Below are 20,105 nucleotides of genomic sequence, written 5' to 3' on the forward strand. Positions count from 1 at the left end.
AAGCATGGGTAGGGATAGGAGGAGAGGGAGGGAGGCCAGTCTAGTAGCTTGTCTGGATAAAGGGATAAAACTTCTGTTTCCTCTTAAAAACTCCACCTGGAATTCAATCAAATCTGCACTGCAGGCACCTGCCAGAGGCTCCAAAACTCTGCACCAAAATTGACAACGTTTCGACAACAGTTCGGCTGCAATAGACTCTCGCTATAGGTTACCTGAAAACCAGGTGACACTATTTTGTTGCTAAGAATTTTCCTGCACAGAAATGCAAACTTGTAGTGTATTTATTCAAGGTTTAAAAAGGCTTCCAAAATGTGTAATTTCCACTTTAAAATATCAGACTTGATTTGCCGTAACAAAATTGGATCAATCCCAACAAAAAAGTTAACTAATTATAATCCAAATAATAATTCACAATTCCTGTTGTTGCAGGATTATTTTTCCTGTTGTAGCAAACTGGCTCAAATTATGAATCTACATCTGTAAGCCTCTACCTTGTTCATGGCAAGCCAAAATAGCTAGCTCTCTATGACCGGTTAGCTCAGACTGTCAACATTATCATTGTGAAGCGCATCAGGCTCAATGGAATCAGGCTTCACAGTGGGGGTATGAAGCAGATTGACTCAATGACCAGTAGAACACTGCTCTCTTTCATTGGGGCTTAACAGGGTCCCCCCCTAGGGCGCTGTCCTGTCCTGACCTAACGGGGTTTCTGGGTGGGTGGGGTGGGATGGGCATAGTTCTGTTTGAGTAATGACTAGAAAATCACTTTAAGTAGCTGTCCTCATAAATATTAATTGCAATGGGTTTCCTCCAAAAATGTGAGTAATGACAGCATATTGGGGTTTAAGGTGTTCTACTGACCAGCATTCTCGATCAACCGGCACCAGCTACACAACCACCTCAAACCAAACAGCAGTTTTGTAAGGCTATGCCACAGCCACCAGTTAGCCCGGATCCAGGATCATTCAATTAATACTTAGGCAATTAGCAGTTCAACCTTAATACCCATTATAGTATTGGATAGCAGATTATTAAACACCAGTAAAAATTGTCGCAATTGTTTTCCTTTCCACAAGGAGCTATTGGTTTAATGCTATTCAGGTCAGGCCAATTTCTGAACGTGAGATACGAACGCACAACTCAAACATGTCCAGTAACATCAATGCACCATTTTTGCAAAACAACCAGTTGCATTCGCATTAAGCCCATATTGCATTGTTTTCTCATATGTTGCTTTCCTCCCTACGAACGTAAGTGTAGACGTGTGTTAAAACGTAGGGCTTTAAGGCCACAGGAATGTGTCTACATCTTCATATCCTGGCCTCCTACATATGTATGGGGGGCCTCGGAGAAGACTGAAGGGGGCATAGTGTACAGACATTGGACTAGTAGGAGGTAATGTAAGATCACTAGCAGATCAAGTCTGGGAAGGTTCTAGACACGCACAGAGGCCCAGAGGGATGGGGTGAGAGGTATTCACCAAGGAAGAGGGGGAGGAATGAAAGAAAGAGACCGGGAGGAAGGAGGAGCGTGATTTACAAAGACAAGGATTCAAGTTTCAGACAGAACTCAGTCTCCCGGTAAAGTAAAACAATGGAGAGAGTGAAGAGGTACAAAGAAGGAGGAGGTAAGAAGAGGAAGAGGTCATTCGGGGAAGTAGGACAAGAGACCGGTTCGGTTTACAGCTACATCGTTGAGTAACTTAACAGATTGTCACAGGTTTGAATCAAGTACATTGCAACATCATCTAGAGCAGGGGTGTCAAAGTCAAATGGACGGAGGGCCAAATAAAAAATTTAGCTATAAGCCGAGGGCCGGACTGTTCGAATGTTCATTGAAAAATTTTTAAATGACGCATATAGTCTAGTGAACCTAATTGAACCTACTGAAAACCTAACAAATATATTCCAATATGATCAGATAAATAAAGCAATATTTTCTTATGGCTCTGTCAGTAATCTTTAATTTTCAACAGACACAAAAGACAAATTTCCTTTATATAAAAATCCCCATAACATGAACATTAAATGAAAGAAACCGGTATTCAAGGCACCATCAGTAGCCTATATTTTCTATTTTAGCAAAAGTGGGCTAAATTTACTTCAAAGAAAAAAACAATAATAGCAATTTTCTATCATCCACTCAACTGAAATATTTTTAAAATATAATTGGATTGAAATACAATAAAATAAAGTGCAAAAATCTATTAATCAAAAACAACACTTTGTTTAAGGAGAAGTAACATGCAGTGAAAACAAATATTAAACTTTAACTTTTAAACTTGAACTGAGTAAAAACTCTAAATATGTGATTGCACAGTAATGTTCACTTGTTTGAGGTTGAGGGTGATACTTGGTGGTGTCCCATCTTTTCCACAAGTTCATCAATGTTCGGGGTAAGGCTCTGAGCTGAGGAAATCCTCAGAATTGAGTGGAGGTGTTCAGCAGTAAGTCGACTTCTGTGTGATGTTTTGTTCAAGTTCATCAAAGAAAACAGTTGTTCACACAGGTATGTGCTGCCAAACATAGACAACGTTTGAGCAGCCTGGATGCGCAGCTGGGGCATTGTGTCGGGAGGAAACGGGCGAACTCCGCAGCACCCACTGCCGCATATTTTGCCCTCAGTGCATCATTGCATTGGAGGTCAATCAACTCCATTTGGAGGTTTGGTGGTGAGCTTTCCACGTCAACAGCAAATGGGTTACCGAGCAGTTCCAACCTGCTTTTTTGTGCTTCAAAGTCAGCAAATCGGCGTCGAAAGTCAGCGGCAAGCATACCTATTTTATCAGCCAACTGTGCGCTCGGGAACGCACTGGTAGAGAGCTTCTCTTTCATGGTCTGGCAGCTGGGAAAGTGGCTCAAATTTTCTTTCCGCATCTGCGTCTCCCACAGAGTCAGTTTGGTTTTAAATGCCTTCACTGTACTGTACATATCAGAGATGACACGATCCCGACCCTGCAGCTGCAAGTTCATTGCATTCAGATGACTCGTAATGTCACACAGAAAAGCCATTTCACACAGAAACATTTCGTCTCGGAGTTGTGTTGTGTCTTTCCCTTTGCTGTCCAAGAACAGACAAATCTCCTCACGAAGCTCGAAACATCTTTGAAGCACCTTTCCCTGGCTTAGCCATCGCACCTCTGTGTGATAAGGCAAATCACCATGCTCCGTTTCTAACTCCGTCAGAAATGCCTTGAACTGGCGGTGATTCAAACCTTTGGCTCTGATAAAGTTAACTGTGCGCGTGATGATGCTCATTACATGCTCCATTTTCAAGGCTTTACCGCACAACGCTTCCTGGTGTATGATACAATGATAAGCTGTCAGCTCACCTGTCGCGTTTTCCTCTTGCATCTTTTCCCGTATCTTCGCCACCAGTCCGCTCCTGTGTCCACACATCGCAGGTGCTCCGTCGGTTGTCAAACCCACGAGTTTTTCCCAAGGCAGCTCCATCTCATTTACACATCTTGACACCTCTTCATACAAATCATGCCCCGTAGTTGTGCCATGCATAGGACGTAAAGCCAAAAACTCCTCTGTCACGCTTAGGCTGGAGTCCACTCCGCGGATGAAAATTGACAACTGGGCAATGTCAGAAATGTCGGTGCTCTCATCCACAGCCAAGGAATATGCAATGAAATCTTTTCCCTTTTTCACAAGCTGCTCTTTTAGATTGATGGACAACTGGTCTACTCTCTCGGCAATGGTGTTTCTGCTCAGACTCACATTTAAAAAGAGTTGCCTTTTTTCTGGGCAAACTTCGTCACAAACTTTAATCATGCAGTTTTTGATGAAATCCCCCTCCGTAAATGGCCGGGCTGATTTAGCGATCTCTTCTGCCAAAATAAAACTGGCCTTGACAGCAGCCTGGCCTTGTGATTTGGCTTTTTTGAACAGAGCCTGTCGAGATTTGAGGCCTCGTTTTAATTCCTCTGCCTTTTGTAGCCTTTGTTCCATGTCCATATTCTTGTTTTTGTCCGCGTGTTTCGTTTCATAATGTCGTCTCAGATTATACTCTTTCAGTACCGCCACACTTTCTCCACACAGAAGACACACAGGTTTTCCAGCTACCTCCGTGAACAAATACTCCGACTCCCACCTTGTTTGAAACCCCGGTTCTCAGTGTCCACCTTCCGTTTTGCCATTTTTGATGGGTATCTGAAAGTTAATTTTACTGTGATGCTGACAACTGCTGTGCCAATAAATATTGAAATGAAGCAGCCTACTGCTCGGTGCGTCACCGTTGCATTGTGGGAAATGTAGTATTGGTGCGTGTAAAAGATCTGCGGGCTGCCGGCTTGCTGCGGTCTGCGGGCGGTTCTAATAATAAATCAAGATCATCCCAGGGGCCGTAAAAAACCTTCTCGCGGGCCGGATGTGGCCCGCGGGCCTTGACTCTGACATATGTGATCTAGAGCAAGTGCTTAGTCAAAGTTGCATATGTAGCACACACACTAACTCAGGGTTTCAGGGTTTTGTTTTTTTGCGCTAGCACTACACAGCTGATTCAACTAACCGTCAAGCGTTGATCATTTGAAACAGCTGTGTGGTGCTGGGGAAAAAAACTAAACGTGCACCTCTTGGGGCCCCGAGGATGAAGTTTGTGAACCACTGCACTAAATCAAATCAAAGTTTATTTGTCACGTGCGCTGAATACAACAGGTGTAGACCTTACAGTGAACTGCTTACTTACAGGCCCTAACCAACAGTGCCATTTTTAAGTAAATAATAGGTATTAGGTGAACAATAGATAAGGGAATAAAAAAAACTGTAAAAAGACAGTCAATAATAACAGTAGCGAGGCTATATATAGTAGCGGGCCTATATACAGTAGCGAGCCTATATACAGTAGCGGGCCTATATACAGTAGCGAGGCTATATATAGTACCGAGCCTATATACAGTAGCGAGGCTATATACAGTAGCTTGGCTATATACAGTAGCTTGGCGAGTAGCGAGGCTATATATAGTAGCGAGCCTATATACAGTAGGCTATATATAGAGGCTATATACAGTAGCTTGGCTATATACAGTAGCGCCTATATACAGTAGCTTTGGCTATATACAGGCTATATATAGTACAGCGGGCCTATATACAGTACAGTAGCGAGGCTATATATAGTAGCGAGCCTATATACAGTGAGAGAGGTTATATACAGTAGCGAGGCTATATACAGTAGCGAGGCTATATACAGTAGCGAGGCTATATACAGTAGCGAGGCTATATACAGTAGCGAGCCTATATACAGTAGCGAGGCTATATACCGGCACCGGTTAGTCGGGCTAATTGAGGTAGTATGTACATGAATGTATAGTTAAAGTGACTGCATATATGGTAAACAGAGAGTATCAGCAGTATAAAAGAGGGGTTGGGGGGCTACCCAATGTAAATAGTCCGGGTAGCTTTTGATTACTTGTTCAGGAGTCTTATTGCTTCAAGGTAAAAACTGTGGAGAAGCCTTTTGATCCTAGACTTGGCGCTCCGGTACCGCCTGCCACGCTGTAGTAGATAGAAGGATCTATGACTGGGGAGGCTGGGGTCTTTGACTATTTTTAGGGCCTTCCTCTGACACCACTAACTGTATACATGTCAGATATATGAATGCAAATATCCTCAAGAAAACACTTCCCTATCCAAACAATCCAACCCTTCTACACGTCAATTCCCAGTTTTGGAAATATCCTCCCTAATGCTTTTGTGAAATGACTCAAAAGCAACAACTTACAGCTACATTCCTCTAACCGGCTGCACTGTAACCCACATATGCTTGATGGTGTAAGTGGTTGCATACATGATTGTTCCCCACATCTGGTGTGTCACATTTCATTTCCCCGGAGCTCCTTCTCACAGTGAATAGACTGGGGTTTCAAGCCGGAGAGAGGTTCAGATTCCTGAGATAGCATTCAGAGGTATTGTATCACTGGGGAGATGGATGAGCAGTTAGCTACAAGATATTAGAGCTCTGTGTGTGTGTGTGTGTGTGTGTGTGTGTGTGTGTGTGTGTGTGTGTGTGTGTGTGTGTGTGTGTGTGTGTGTGTGTGTGTGTGTGTGTGTGTGTGTGTGTGTGTGTGTGTGTGTGTGTGTGTGTGTGTGTGTGTTAGTCATAGGGCTTCTGGTTATGTGTCCTCATCAGAGTATGAAGATTGGTTGATGAGTGAATGTTGAGTAGGTGTAGGTATTGCAGACACATATTGGAGTTAGGTCAGTCATGTTTGGCTCATTTGAGGCTAGACAGAAAACTGCTTATGGGAAACCCCTATTAGAGTAGATAGCAACAGATGTCTACTCAACATGTACTGTCACACTTAAAGACTTAGTCCAGTGATTTGTTAAATGTTTCTGTTGAAAAGTGATATCCAAAGTATAAATATAGTAAAGTACACATACTAAAGGGTAAAAAAAAGTAGTGTTTTTTTAGACACAACTGAATGCTTAAAGGAGAAGGGCATTCAAGGTTGGTCTGATGGTCAAATGTGATGTCATTTCTTGAGGAACAATAGAGGAGCAATAGGGGAACAAAATAGGAAAGGACCTAGATCACCTATTGAGATGTGCCTTTTGTTGAGTAAATTAGATTAAATGAAGTTAAAAGGAGACTGGAGGAAGAGTTTAACGACTTGTTAACAGACACCTTAGTGTCACAGTCTCGCTTACTCACTCGCTCATAGGAGGTGTGGTACATGCCTCTCAACACCTGCACATTTGACATTTTCAGACCCTCAGCTGTATAAACATACTATCCTGGGGCAATCAAACAGTGGTGGGTGATACCATTGTGAGGGGGGAGTGGTTCATGACAGGTGAACCATCCCATGGCCTAGGGGTGTCACCTTTATCTGAATGTAAACTCTTTGTCAAGTAGTGGCTAATATCATTAGCATGTAAAGTTATATACATATACAGTGCCTTGCCAAAGTATTCGGCCCCCTTGAACTTTGCGACCTTTTGCCACATTTCAGGCTTCCAACATAAAGATATAAAACTGTATTTTTTTGTGAAGAATCAACAACAAGTGGGACACAATCATGAAGGGGAACGACATTTATTGGATATTGCAAACTTTTTTAACAAATCAAAAACTGAAAAATTGGGCGTGCAAAATTATTCAGCCCCTTTACTTTCAGTGCAGCAAACTCTCTCCAGAAGTTCAGTGAGGATCTCTGAATGATCCAATGTTGACCTAAATGACTAATGATGATAAATACAATCCACCTGTGTGTAATCAAGTCTCTGTATAAATGCACCTGCACTGTGATAGTCTCAGAGGTCCGTTAAAAGCGCAGAGAGCATCATGAAGAACAAGGAACACACCAGGCAGGTCCGAGATACTGTTGTGAAGAAGTTTAAAGTCGGGTTTGGATACAAAAAGATTTCCCAAGCTTTAAACATCCCAAGGAGCACTGTGCAAGCGATAATATTGAAATGGAAGGAGTATCAGACCACTGCAAATCTACCAAGACCTGGCCGTCCCTCTAAACTTTCAGCTCATACAAGGAGAAGACTGATCAGAGATGCAGCCAAGAGGCCCATGATCACTCTGGATGAACTGCAGAGATCTACAGCTGAGGTGGGAGACTCTGTCCATAGGACAACAATCAGTCGTATATTGCACAAATCTGGCCTTTATGGAAGAGTGGCAAGAAGAAAGCCATTTCTTAAAGATATCCATAAAAAGTGTTGTTTAAAGTTTGCCACAAGCCACCTGGGAGACACACCAAACATGTGGAAGAAGGTGCTCTGGTCAGATGAAACCAAAATTGAACTTTTTGGCAACAATGCAAAACGTTATGTTTGGCGTAAAAGCAACACAGCTCATCACCCTGAACACGTCATCCCCACTGTCAAACATGGTGGTGGCAGCATCATGGTTTGGGCCTGCTTTTCTTCAGCAGGGACAGGGAAGATGGTTAAAATTGATGGGAAGATGGATGGAGCCAAATACAGGACCATTCTGGAAGAAAACCTGATGGAGTCTGCAAAAGACCTGAGACTGGGACGGAGATTTGTCTTCCAACAAGACAATGATCCCAAACATAAAGCAAAATCTACAATGGAATGGTTCAAAAATAAACATATCCAGGTGTTAGAATGGTCAAGTCAAAGTCCAGACCTGAATCCAATCGAGAATCTGTGGAAAGAACTGAAAACTGCTGTTCACAAATGCTCTCCATCCAACCTCACTGAGCTCGAGCTGTTTTGCAAGGAGTAATGGTATAAAATGTCAGTCTCTCGATGTGCAGAACTGATAGAGACATACCCCAAGCGACTTACAGCTGTAATCGCAGCAAAAGGTGGCGCTACAAAGTATTAACTTAAGGGGGCTGAATAATTTTGCACGCCCAATTTTTCAGTTTTTGATTTGTTAAAAAAGTTTGAAATATCCAATAAATGTCGTTCCACTTCATGATTGTGTCCCACTTGTTGTTGATTCTTCACAAAAAAATACAGTTTTATATCTTTATGTTTGAAGCCTGAAATGTGGCAAAAGGTCGCAAAGTTCAAGGGGGCCGAATACTTTCGCAAGGCACTGTATATATATATATATATATATATATATATATATATATATATATATATATATATATATATATATATATATAAAACTTTATATGCTAATGATATTAGCCAATACTTGACAAAGAGTTTACATTCAGATAAAGGTGTGTGTATATATGTGTGTGTATATATATATATATATATATATATAGATATATATATATATATACACTGTATATATATATATATATATATATATATATATATATTGTATTAACTTAATGATTATGCATTTGTTGATTTTCTGAATAGCTATCAGCTATCAGGATAAGCATATATTAAGAGGGTATTGTCTCCTGGCTGCGAATTCTCCGATCATCTTCATGAAATAGTGTGAATGAAGCTCAATCAACAGCCGTATTAATCAGTGAGGCTACAACGTCGAAGGAATCCCCTCCTTCACCAAACCAGACCTGGGTTCAGATACTGTATCTGGTATTTCAAATACACAGCCAAAAACAAGTACTTTTATTTGACTATTTGCATGCAGTTGAAGTCGGAAGTTTACATACACCTTAGCCAGATACATTTAAACTCAGTTTATCACACCTCCTGACATTTAATCCTAGTAAAGATTCCCTGTCTTAAGTCAGGATCACCAATTTATTTTAAGAATGTGAAATGTCAGAATAATAGTAGAGACAATTATTTATTTCAGCTTTTATTTCTTTCATCACATTCCCAGTGGGTCAGAAGTTTACATACACTCAATTAGTATTTGGTAGCATTGCCTTTAAATTGTTTAACTTGAGTCAAATGTTTCGGGTAGACTTCCACAACCTTCCCACAATATGTTGGGTGAATTTTGGCCCATTCCTCCTGACAGAGCTGGTGCAACTGAGTCAGGTTTGTAGGCCTCCTTGCTCCCACACGCTTTTTCAGTTCTGCCCACAAATTTTCTATAGGATTGAGGTCAGGGCTTTGTGATGGCCACTCCAGTACCTTGACTTTGTTGACCTTAAGCCATTTTGCCACAACCTTGGAAGTGTGCTTGCGGTCATTGTCCATTTGGACTGATCTGACTGATGTCTTAAAATGTTGCTTCAATATTTCCGCATAATTTTCCTCTCTCATGATGCCATTTCTTTTGTGAAGAGCACCAGTCCCTCCTGCAGCAAAGCTCCCCCACAACATGATGCTGCAACCCCCGTGTTTCATGGTTGGGATGGTGTTCTTTAGCTTGCAAGCCTCCCCCTATTTCCTCCAAACATAACAATGGTCATTATGGCCAAACAGTTCTATTTTTGTTTCATCAGACCAGATGACATTTCTCCAAAAAGTACGATTTTTGTCCCCATGTGCAGTTGAAAACCGTAGTCTGGCTTTTTTTGTGGCGGTTTTTGAGCAGTGGCTTCATCCTTGCTGAGCGGCCTTTTCAGGTCATGTCGATATAGGACTGGTTTTTACTGTGGATATAGATACTTTTGTACCTGCTTCCTCCAGCATCTTCACAAGGTCCTTTGCTTTTGTTCTGGGATTGCAAGTTCCCAGACATTTCTGAGGGGAATGGCCCTAGCCCTCACCCTCCGATCCAACAGGTCCCAGACGTGCTCAATGGGATTGAGATCCGGGCTCTTCGCTGGCCATGGCAGAACACTGACATTCCTGTCTTGCAGGAATTCACGCATAGAACGAGCAATATGGCTGATGGCATTGTTATGCTGGATGGTGATGTCAGGGGGGAGGATGTCTTCCCTGTAACGCACAGCGTTGAGATTGAATGCAATGACAACAAGCTCAGTTCGATGATGCTGTGACACACCGCCCCAGACCATGAAGGACCCTCCACCTCCAAATTGATCCCGCTCCAGAGTACAGGCCTCGGTGTAGCGCTCATTCCTTCGACGATAAACGCAAATCTGACAATCACCCCTGATGAGACAAAACCGCGACTCGTCAGTAAAAAGCACTTTTTGCCAGTCCTGTCTAGCATGGCGACGTTGTTGCCTGTGATGTCTTGTGAGGACCTGTCTTACAACAGCCCTAAAAACCCTCAGTACAGGCTCTCTCAGCCTATTGCGGACAGTCTGAGCACTGATGGAGGGATTGTGCGTTCCTGGTGTAACTCGGGCAGTTGTTGTTGCCATCCTGTACCTGTCCCGCAGGTGTGATGTTCAGATGTACCGATCCTGTGCAGGTGTTGTTACACGTGGTCTGCCACTGCGAGGACGATCAGCTGTCCGTCCTGTCTCCCTATAGCGCTGTCTTAGGCGTCTCACAGTACGGACATGGCAATTTATTGCCCTTGCCACATCTGCAGTCCTCATGCCTCCTTGCAGAATGCCTAAGGCACGTTCACGCAGATGAGCAGGGACCCTGGGCATCTTTCTTTTGGTGTTTTTCAAAGTCAGCAGAAAGGCCTCTAAGTTTTCATAACTGTGACCTTAATTGCCTACCGTCTGTAAGCTGTTAGTGTCTTAACGGCCGTTCCACAGGTGCGTGTCCATTAATTGTTTAAGGTTCATTGAACAAGCATGGGAAACAGTGTTTAAACCCTTTATAATGAAGATCTGTGAAGTTAGTTGGAATTTAACGAATTATCTTTGAAAGGCAGGGTCCTGAAAAATGGGTGTTTCTTTTTTGTCTGAGTTTATGTACTGTACATATAGGTAGGGGTAAAGTGACTAGCAGCAGCGCATGTGGTGAGTGTGAAAGTGGATGTGTTTGTGAGTGTGTGGCATCAGTATGCATGTCTGTGTACATGTTATATGTTCTCAACAGCCTGCAGTTTCTTACTGGCGATAAAAACAGATGATAGCTGTAAAAAAAAATATATGTATTACTGAATTATTTAACGGAACAAATTAAACATTAAGCAATTCATGGTAACCTCACCAACAATTCATTTAGACCTCGTGTTTATTAGAAACAGACATTTATTTGCTGAATTTAAATTTGAGACTCAGCATTTAATTGAAGTTCTACATAGTTTCAAATATATGTGTTAAGTGCATTGGAGTGTATTTGACTATGTGTATTTGAGTATTTTCAAATACTTCCCAAATGTATTTCAAAATACAATCAAATATATCTGAATGCTAAATTCCCAATCTGGCCTTCAAACCATCACGGTCACCTAATAATCCCCAGTTTACAATTGGCTCATTCCTCCCCCTCCTCTCCCCTGTAACTATTCCTCAGGTCGTTGCTGCAAATGAGAACGTGTTCTCAGTCAACTTACCTGGTAAAATAACGGATACATAAAAATAAAAAATACAAATAAACACTTCAAATGTATGTGAAAGTAATTGAGATATTTGAAATACTGTAGTATATGAATCCAGGTCTACAACACACACACACACACATTTCACAAAACACTAATTTGACACCACACACACACACACACGCTAATTTCACAATATGCACAATTGACACACTCACGCACACACCATCTAACACCTCAGGAAGTGAATGGATCTCATCTGCCATTGATGCAGTTCATTTTCCCTCTCCACTCCATGGTGCAATGCATTCACAATCCCTTCAGGCCAGGGATTTCTTTTGGTTAAGACTCCCAATCCGCCAATCTGCTCAATCAGACTCAATAGCCATTCACTGTCTCAATGACCACACACCTCTTAACATACCCTCATAGGCTTATTCAAAACATTAGCATTCAACAGTGGATCTGACACCTGCTTTAACAGTCTATGGTAGAGTGGATGGCACGCCTGGGCTTGTGGCTTGAGCTGTGTCTGATAGCCATGAGGCAATAGCATTAAGGATAATGGCATTAATGTGAGGTGACACTGTACTGTATACAGCAGGGAAATCCACGTATAAGAGGAAAAAAGTGGGTTACACCACACTACTTTGTCTTTGGCTTATAAAGGTTAATAGAACTACAACTATTTCAAAATTGTATTCAGAGTTTAATTCAGGGTCCCCAATTTTTGGGACATTCTCTTATTCAACCATGTTCAGGTATCCTGCTCACGTCAAATAGGAAAACTCTATAAAGCAGCATTATTAATGCTAGTTTGATCAAATGACATGAGATTTCCCATTGACCACACAAAGACATTCCTCATTTTCAACTACAGAGAAAGGGAGACAGAAAACCAAAGACAGGAAACAGTCAATCAAAGGTTGTTTGGTTACTTACAGGTTCTTGGATTTCTTCTTCTTGGACCCTTCGGGGCCAACTTCACAGCTGCATGGGGATCCGGCACTGAGCTGAAGTGAGAGAAGGGAGAGCACACACTGCATCATCTAGTCTCCTCAGTCACAACACAGATGGATCCCTAGATCCTCACACGGACCCTAGTCCCTCGAGTCTAGTCTCTGCTGTGAGTTCCTTGGCTAAAGTATGCAGTGTGTTGGAGGTAGAGTGTAGTCCTGTCCGTAACACACATAGCCTGCCGCCGCTCTGGCTAATCCTCAACAGCATCCCAGTACATACTGCCACCTCCTCCTGGTCTCTCTGTGCGTGTGCGTGTGTGTGCACGCGTGTGTGTATGTGTGTGACACAGCCCTGGCCCCTATTAAGCCTAGGCCTCAGTGTCACATTACACTTCCAAAGACCCTCTATCTCTGATTGGCTAAGAAAGGACAGAGGGGGAGGAGTGGAGGAGGGCTAGACTTCAGCATGTTAGGGACACACACATGAGTGTGTAGAAAAATGCCCATTGTGTTGTGAGAACACACTTTGAACCTGAGCAGAAGTCTGGGCACAGATCACCATACACAATGTGTGTGTGCGTGTGTGCGTGTGTGCGACTGTTATTGCACTGAAACAATAAGTGTTTTTCTTGGCAATGGTCTCCTGGGCAACCATTTCCCGATACATTAGGTACACAGTATAGTTTATATCCCTGCCTGAGTCTCAAAGTGACATATGAGAATAACATAACATGGGACAAGGCCTAAAAAAGCACTTCATTGTGTTATTGTATCAACAGTTGGCAAGGAGTTCACAGACATTAAACATGTGCTGTGTACATAGTTGAGGTCAGTGCCATCTTAAAACATAATCAAAGTCAAACTGAAACTGTAACACCTCCTACCCATATTACTGGAAGTGGACACCTATTCAACAAGTCCCAGTTTGAGGCACACATAATCAGTTGTCTGGCCCACTGTTTCCACCACAGAGTAGATGTTCCCATTGCACTGCTGAAGGTGTGACTGAACGTAGAGCTACTAGGATGCAGACCAAATCAATACACTGAAACAGTAAGCAAACAGCTTCTGTAAATTGGCATCTAAAGATCAATGCTCAGTGCTAAAATGGAAAACGACACAAGGACAAAATATTCTCTGAGCTAATGCATGACTACATACAAATGAGGAACAGCTGTATAATGTACAACAGTCTTAGTGTCAGTGTTACTGTAGCTACAGTATGTGTGTGTAGGTCATTAGCAGCCGCCTGTCTCCTCCAAGCCACAGAAGCTCAGGACTGACACACACACACACACACACACACACACACACACACACACACACACACACACACACACACACACACACACACACACACACACACACACACACACACACACACACACACACACACACACACACACACACACACACACACACACACACACACACACACACACTACTCATCTACTATAGGGAAACCTGAGAACAGTGCAACTACCAGATCCCCCATTAGGTCAGTAGGGTCAGCAGCAACATCAAAATGAAGTGTCTAATCTTAGCGGGGAAACATGAGAACCAGGGTGCCCCAGACCCCAGGGAGCCATTTGCCAGGCTTTCCCCCAGAAACCAGAGAGGACAAGGGGGGGGAGTCACACCGACCCAGGCCTCCTGCTCTTTACTCCCAGGGTTTACTGTAGGACTAGTTAATCCAGAGGTCACAACTCTATTTTATTGACCATGGAAACAGGAAAACACGGTCTGCTTTTGCCTACACCTGTCTGTCTCTGTCTGTCTGTCTGTCTCACACACACGCACGCACACGCACACACACACACACACACACACACACTGCTATAGCCTTTCGTAGGGAGCCCCAAATTAAGACACACGATGAGGTTCCAGCCATGGGGAGGAAGTCAATGCAAGGCATGGTCCTCATGTTGCAAGCCCCTTGAACCCATAAAGCACTCAATGCCAGGCTCACGTGACGCTTTGAAACAACCCTCCAACTGCCATTAAGATCCATTACGACCAACAGGAACACATTGGCTGCCTTCTAATCTATGTCTTAAAAGGGAATGTTTATGGGTTCCCTACTACAAACACACATGTAGGTTTTTGTAACATGACCATTGCCGATAATAAGGACGAGGATTTCAGATTTTCCAAACTTCCTGTACTCTGTTGATAAAGACTAATTTTTCACGTAATGTAAGATTGCATCTGGTTACGTGATGTAGACCAAGTTCAGGGTGGTCATTTCCACCGTGAAGGCGTGTCGTTTCTTATAGGAGGAACATGGCAACATAACCTAGAACTACTTACTGACTGAATTCCTAGACAGAGTGAATACAATAGCATGTTGAAACCTAAGATACTGTACAACCTGTTTTGTACGTACCTAGGTATTACCTTAATACCCACTACATAATAATACTATGAGAAGATATTCTGAGGTTATAAAGTAACCGTGAAAATATAGGTGTTCAAATACAGGTAGAACAATTTGATTAAGTGATGAGATAGTGCATGTTATACAATGGGTGGGTCGAATCCTGGATTCTGATTGGTTAAAACCACATTCCAGCCGGTCTCTATTCCACAAGTTACCACCGGCTAAAGCTAGGACATTGAAATGCCTATTTACTCTGTTCCATCTCACTGCACAATCCACTGCCTCATTAGCCCAGCCAGGCAATTTAAAAAAATGTATATCCACATTATCTCACATTTCCTTTAGAGTGGCATTTGGTTTTCAACAGCGGAGATTTGTATGAACCTTGCTGTCTGTCTCTCCGACAGTTGCAACATGGTTTCAATATTGACATTCGATCTCCAGCTGTCCCATAGTAATCAACGTTTTGGGAGTCGAGACGAAACAGACAGGCAGACAGCTTTTCTCAGCAAGTTGAAATCATGAATCAGCTGGCATCATTTTTATGGATATATACAAAGAAATGACAACAGGTCAAACAAAACAAAATGCATTGTGTTAGCTGTGTTGTTGGCTAGCTCCTCTGAACAACAGTGTCCCGACGAGAGAGCACATTTTCTATGCAAGGCAAAATCATTAACTCACTGTTATGGATGTCTCCAAATAAATGTCACTAGAAAACAGCTTCAACAAATGCAAATGCAGCTACTGCTCTTATTCTGGCTGTACTGTTTGACGTGACTGTAAGCTAGCTAGCAAGCAAGAACGTTGTAAGCCAGAATGACAATGGAACATTTAGAACCAATGACTGGCGTAGGTACAGAACAAAAAGACTTAACTGGGTTGCGGCTCTGGGAACATTACATTTACCAATAGAGCAAAGAACCAACTGGCTTGGGTAGCTACCTTAGATTTGTGTTACAACTAGTGGAAGGATGAAATAGTGTGAGTAAACTCATCAAAATAATGTTTTTTATGAAAATAGGTTAATCATTTTTTGAATGTGTCGGTAACCTGTTGTATAAAAGTGATAATGCCCTTGAAGTCGGTGTTCGGAGGATCTATTGGCACGGTTTGCCGGCCCTCGACTTCATCTCGGGAAGCATCAAACAAGGTTCTAAAGACAGTTGACATCTAGTGGATGCCTTAGGAAGTGCAATTTGACCCCATAGACACTGTGCATTCGACAGGGAATGAGTTGAAAAACTACAAACCTCAGATTTCCTACTTCCTGGGTAGATTTTTTCTCAGGTCTTTGCCTGCCATATGAGTTCTGTTATACTCACAGACATCATTCAAACAGTTTTAGAAACTTCAGAGTGTTTTCTAGCAAAATCGAATAATATGCATATATTAGCATTGAAAGCATTGAAATATGCATATATTAGCATTGAACATTGAAAATAAGAATGTGTTCTTAACTGACTTGCCTGGTTAAATAAAGGTAAAAATTTAAATAAAAAAAATAGCAACTGGGCCTGAGTGGCAGACAGTTTACTCTGGGCACCTTATTTGTCCAAGCTACTCAATACTGCCCCCAGCCAAAACAAGTTTTAAGGAGAAGTATATATTTAATTCTGTGCATAACACTTTTATCAAAGTTTATGATGAGTATTTCTGTAAATTGATGTGGCTCTCTGCAAATTCGCCGGATGTTATCGAGTTACAACATTACTGAACATAACTCGCCAATGTAAACTGAGATTTTTGTATATAAATATGAACTTTATCGAACAAAACATACATGTATTCTGTAACATGAAGTCCTATGAGTGCCATCTGATGAAGATCATCAAAGGTTAGTGATTCATTTTATCTCTATTTCTGCTTTTTGTGACTCCTCTCTTTGGCTGGAAAATGGCTGTATGTTCTTTTTCTTAAGTATCGTTTTTGACTAGGCTCTGACCTAACCATATGGTGTGCTTTTGCTGTAAAGCCTTTAGATGAACAAGAAGTTAAGCTTTAATTTGGTGTATTGCATTTGTGAATGCAAGAAAGTAAAATATTTCAAATAACTATTTTCGAGCTGCATGGTTCCCTGACAATCCATGTTCCAGCTCCTCACACAGTGGGATAGCCGTTTCCTCAGACCAGAGGAACAACAAAAGGGTTAGATCCAGGCTACAGTGCATCCAGGAAGTATTCAGACCCCTTGACTTTTTAAAAACATTTTGTTATGTTACAGACCTGTTATAAAATGGAATTACATTTTTTTTCATGAACAAATAATAAAATTCTCATCAGCCTACATACAATACCCCATAATGACAAAGCACATTTTTTTAGCAAATGTATAAAAAAAAGAAAAAAGAATTACCTTATTTACATAAGTATTCAGACCCTTTGCTATGAGACTCGAAATTGAGCTCTGGTGCATCATGTGTCCATTGATCATCCTTAAATGTTTTTTCAACTTGATTGGAGACAACCTATGGTAAATTCAATTGATTGGACATGATTTTGAAAAGCACACACCTGTCAATATAAGGTCCCACAGTTGACAGTGCATGTCAGAACAAAAACCAAGCCATGAGGTCAAAGGAATTGTCAAAGGAATTGTCCATAGCTCCGAGACAGGATTTTGGGGAGGGACAGACTTGGGAAGGGTACCAAACAAGTTCTGCAGCATTGTGGGTCCCCATGAACACAGTGGTCTCCATCATTCTTAAATGGAAGATGTTTGGAACCACCAAGACTCTTCCTAGAGCTGGCCACCCGACAGAACTGAGCAATCGGGGGAGAAGGGCCTTGGTCAGGGAGGTGACCAAGAACCCAACTGTTACTCTGACAGGGCTCCAGAGTTCCTCTGAGGAGATGGGAGAACATTCCAGAATGACAACCCTCTCTGCAGCACTCCACCAATCAGGCCTTTATGGTAGAGTGGCCAGATGGAAGTAGCCCGCTTGGTGTTTGCCAAAAGACACCCTTACGGTGAAGCATGGTGGTGGCAGCATCATGCTGTGGGGATGTTTTTCAGCAGCAGAGACTGGGAGACTCGTCAGGATCGAGGGAAAGATGACTGGAACAAAGTACAGAAAGATCCTTAATCAAAACCTGCTCCGGAGCACTCATGATAACAGACTGGGGCGAAGGTTCACCTTCCAACAGGACATGGCACACAGCCAAGACAACGCAGCGGTGGCTTCGGGACAAGTCTCCGAATGTCCTCGAGTGGCCCAGCCAGAGCCCGGACTTGAACCCGATCTCTGGAGAGACCTGAAAATAGCTGTGCAGAGACGCTCCCCATCCAACCTGACAGAGCTTGAGAGGATATGCAGAGAAGAATGGGAGAAACTCTCCAAATACAGGCGTGCCAAGCTTGTAGCGCCATACCAAAGAGGATTCAAGGCTGTAATCTCTGCCAAAGGTGCTTCAACAAATACTGAGTAAAGGGTATGAAAACATATGTATATGTGATATTTCCGTCTTTTATTTTTAAAACATTTGCTAACATTTCTAAAAACCTGTTTTTGCTTTGTCATTATAGGGTATTGTTTGTAGATTTAAGAGGTAATAATGAACATAATACATTTTAGAATAAGGCTGTAATTTAACAAAATGTAGAAATATCAAGGTGTCTGAATACTTTCCGAATGCATTGTATATATAGCCCTGCGCCCCAATGGCTATATAGCAGTGGTCCACAGCAGGAACACTCTCTCACATGCTCCACTGAGGAGAGACACAAGTGGGCCTGCCAATGTACACTCCCAGGCCAAGGGGCTCAGAGTGGAGGAGGGATGATGGTGTGGGGTGATGGGGGGTTGATCGATCACACACACACACACACACACACACACACACACACACACACACACACACACACACACACACACACACACACACACACACACACACACACACACACACACACACACACACACACACACACACACACACACACACACACACACAATCTATTTATCCACGATGTGACATGGCACTCAGTGAGGGTTGTTGTGGTTCACAACATCAGCTGGCAGTCACACCACTGGCCTGCTGTTCCCTGATAACAGAGAGCTGGGATATGGCATGAGTAGACAGAGAGAAGGAGAACACACACATTCACTCACTCACATACTCAAATAAACACTACACAAATACGGTACATATTCACACATACAGCACATACAAACACTACCACAGAAATACACATTAAGAACACCTGATTTTTCCATGACATAGACTGACCAGGTGAATCCAGGTGAAAGCTATGATCCCTCGTTGATGTCACTTGTTAAATCCACTTCAATCAGTGTAGATGAAGGGGAAGAGACAGGTTAAAGAAGGATTTCTAAGTCTTGAGACAATTAACACATGAATTGTGTACGTGTGCCATTCAGAGGGTGAATGGGAAAAACAAGGTGCCAGGCGCACCGGTTTAAAACGGTAACACTGCCGGGCTTTTCCCGCTCAACAGTTTCCCGTGTGTATCAAGAATGGTCCACTACTCAAAGGACATCTAACTATGTGAAGCATCGGAATCAACGTGGGCCAGCTTCTCTGTGAAATGCTTTCGACACGTTGTAGACTCCATGCCCCGGTGAATTGAAGCTGTGCAACTCAATATTAGGAAGGTGTTCTTAATATTTTGTACTCTCAGTGTATAGTGCACACAAACCAAAAACACACTCAAACATTCTGTAAAACCACCCCCCAAAAAACAACTTAATTCACACATACACTAACCACTGCTGCTAAAAACACCGTAATCAATTCAAACAAAAAACAGCCTAGAGTAAAGCTCTCAAGGTCAAGGGTTGGCCCCCAGTCTGTTAGTCCTTGTATACACAATCTCCGTTCAGCAGTTCACTCCTGCTGCCCTGGCCTTAATCATGCGTCCCCTCTCTCTCCTCCACCAAAAAATCAACTTGACTATTAACTTTTGGACAAAATGTCCAGCCTTTTCCTTCTTTCCTTCAGGCCTGCTTTCTTTCTTTCCCTCGTTCCATTAGAGCCGGTCTGTGTGATCCCTTTAGACCCCGTTTCCTGACGTTGTGTAGTCT

General features: G+C 42.5%; 1 protein-coding gene across 10 annotated transcripts in view; it reads right to left on the reverse strand.

Moving 5' to 3' along the window:
• The window catches only part of LOC118385286 (regulator of G-protein signaling 3-like), a 249,205-nt gene that overhangs the window by 12,743 nt on the left and 216,357 nt on the right, over nucleotides 1-20,105 (reverse strand). For 8 of the 10 annotated variants that reach the window (XM_052521181.1, XM_052521182.1, XM_052521184.1 and 5 more), the window contains one exon: nucleotides 12,664-12,734. The exons of the other annotated variants lie outside the window; for them this stretch is intronic. In XM_052521181.1, coding sequence (XP_052377141.1) covers nucleotides 12,664-12,734 — 71 coding nt within the window. The remainder of the gene's footprint in view (nucleotides 1-12,663; nucleotides 12,735-20,105) is intronic. 10 annotated transcript variants of the gene reach the window in all.

This window comes from Oncorhynchus keta, chromosome 6 (genome assembly GCF_023373465.1).
Source record: "Oncorhynchus keta strain PuntledgeMale-10-30-2019 chromosome 6, Oket_V2, whole genome shotgun sequence".
Classification (NCBI taxonomy): domain Eukaryota; kingdom Metazoa; phylum Chordata; class Actinopteri; order Salmoniformes; family Salmonidae; genus Oncorhynchus; species Oncorhynchus keta.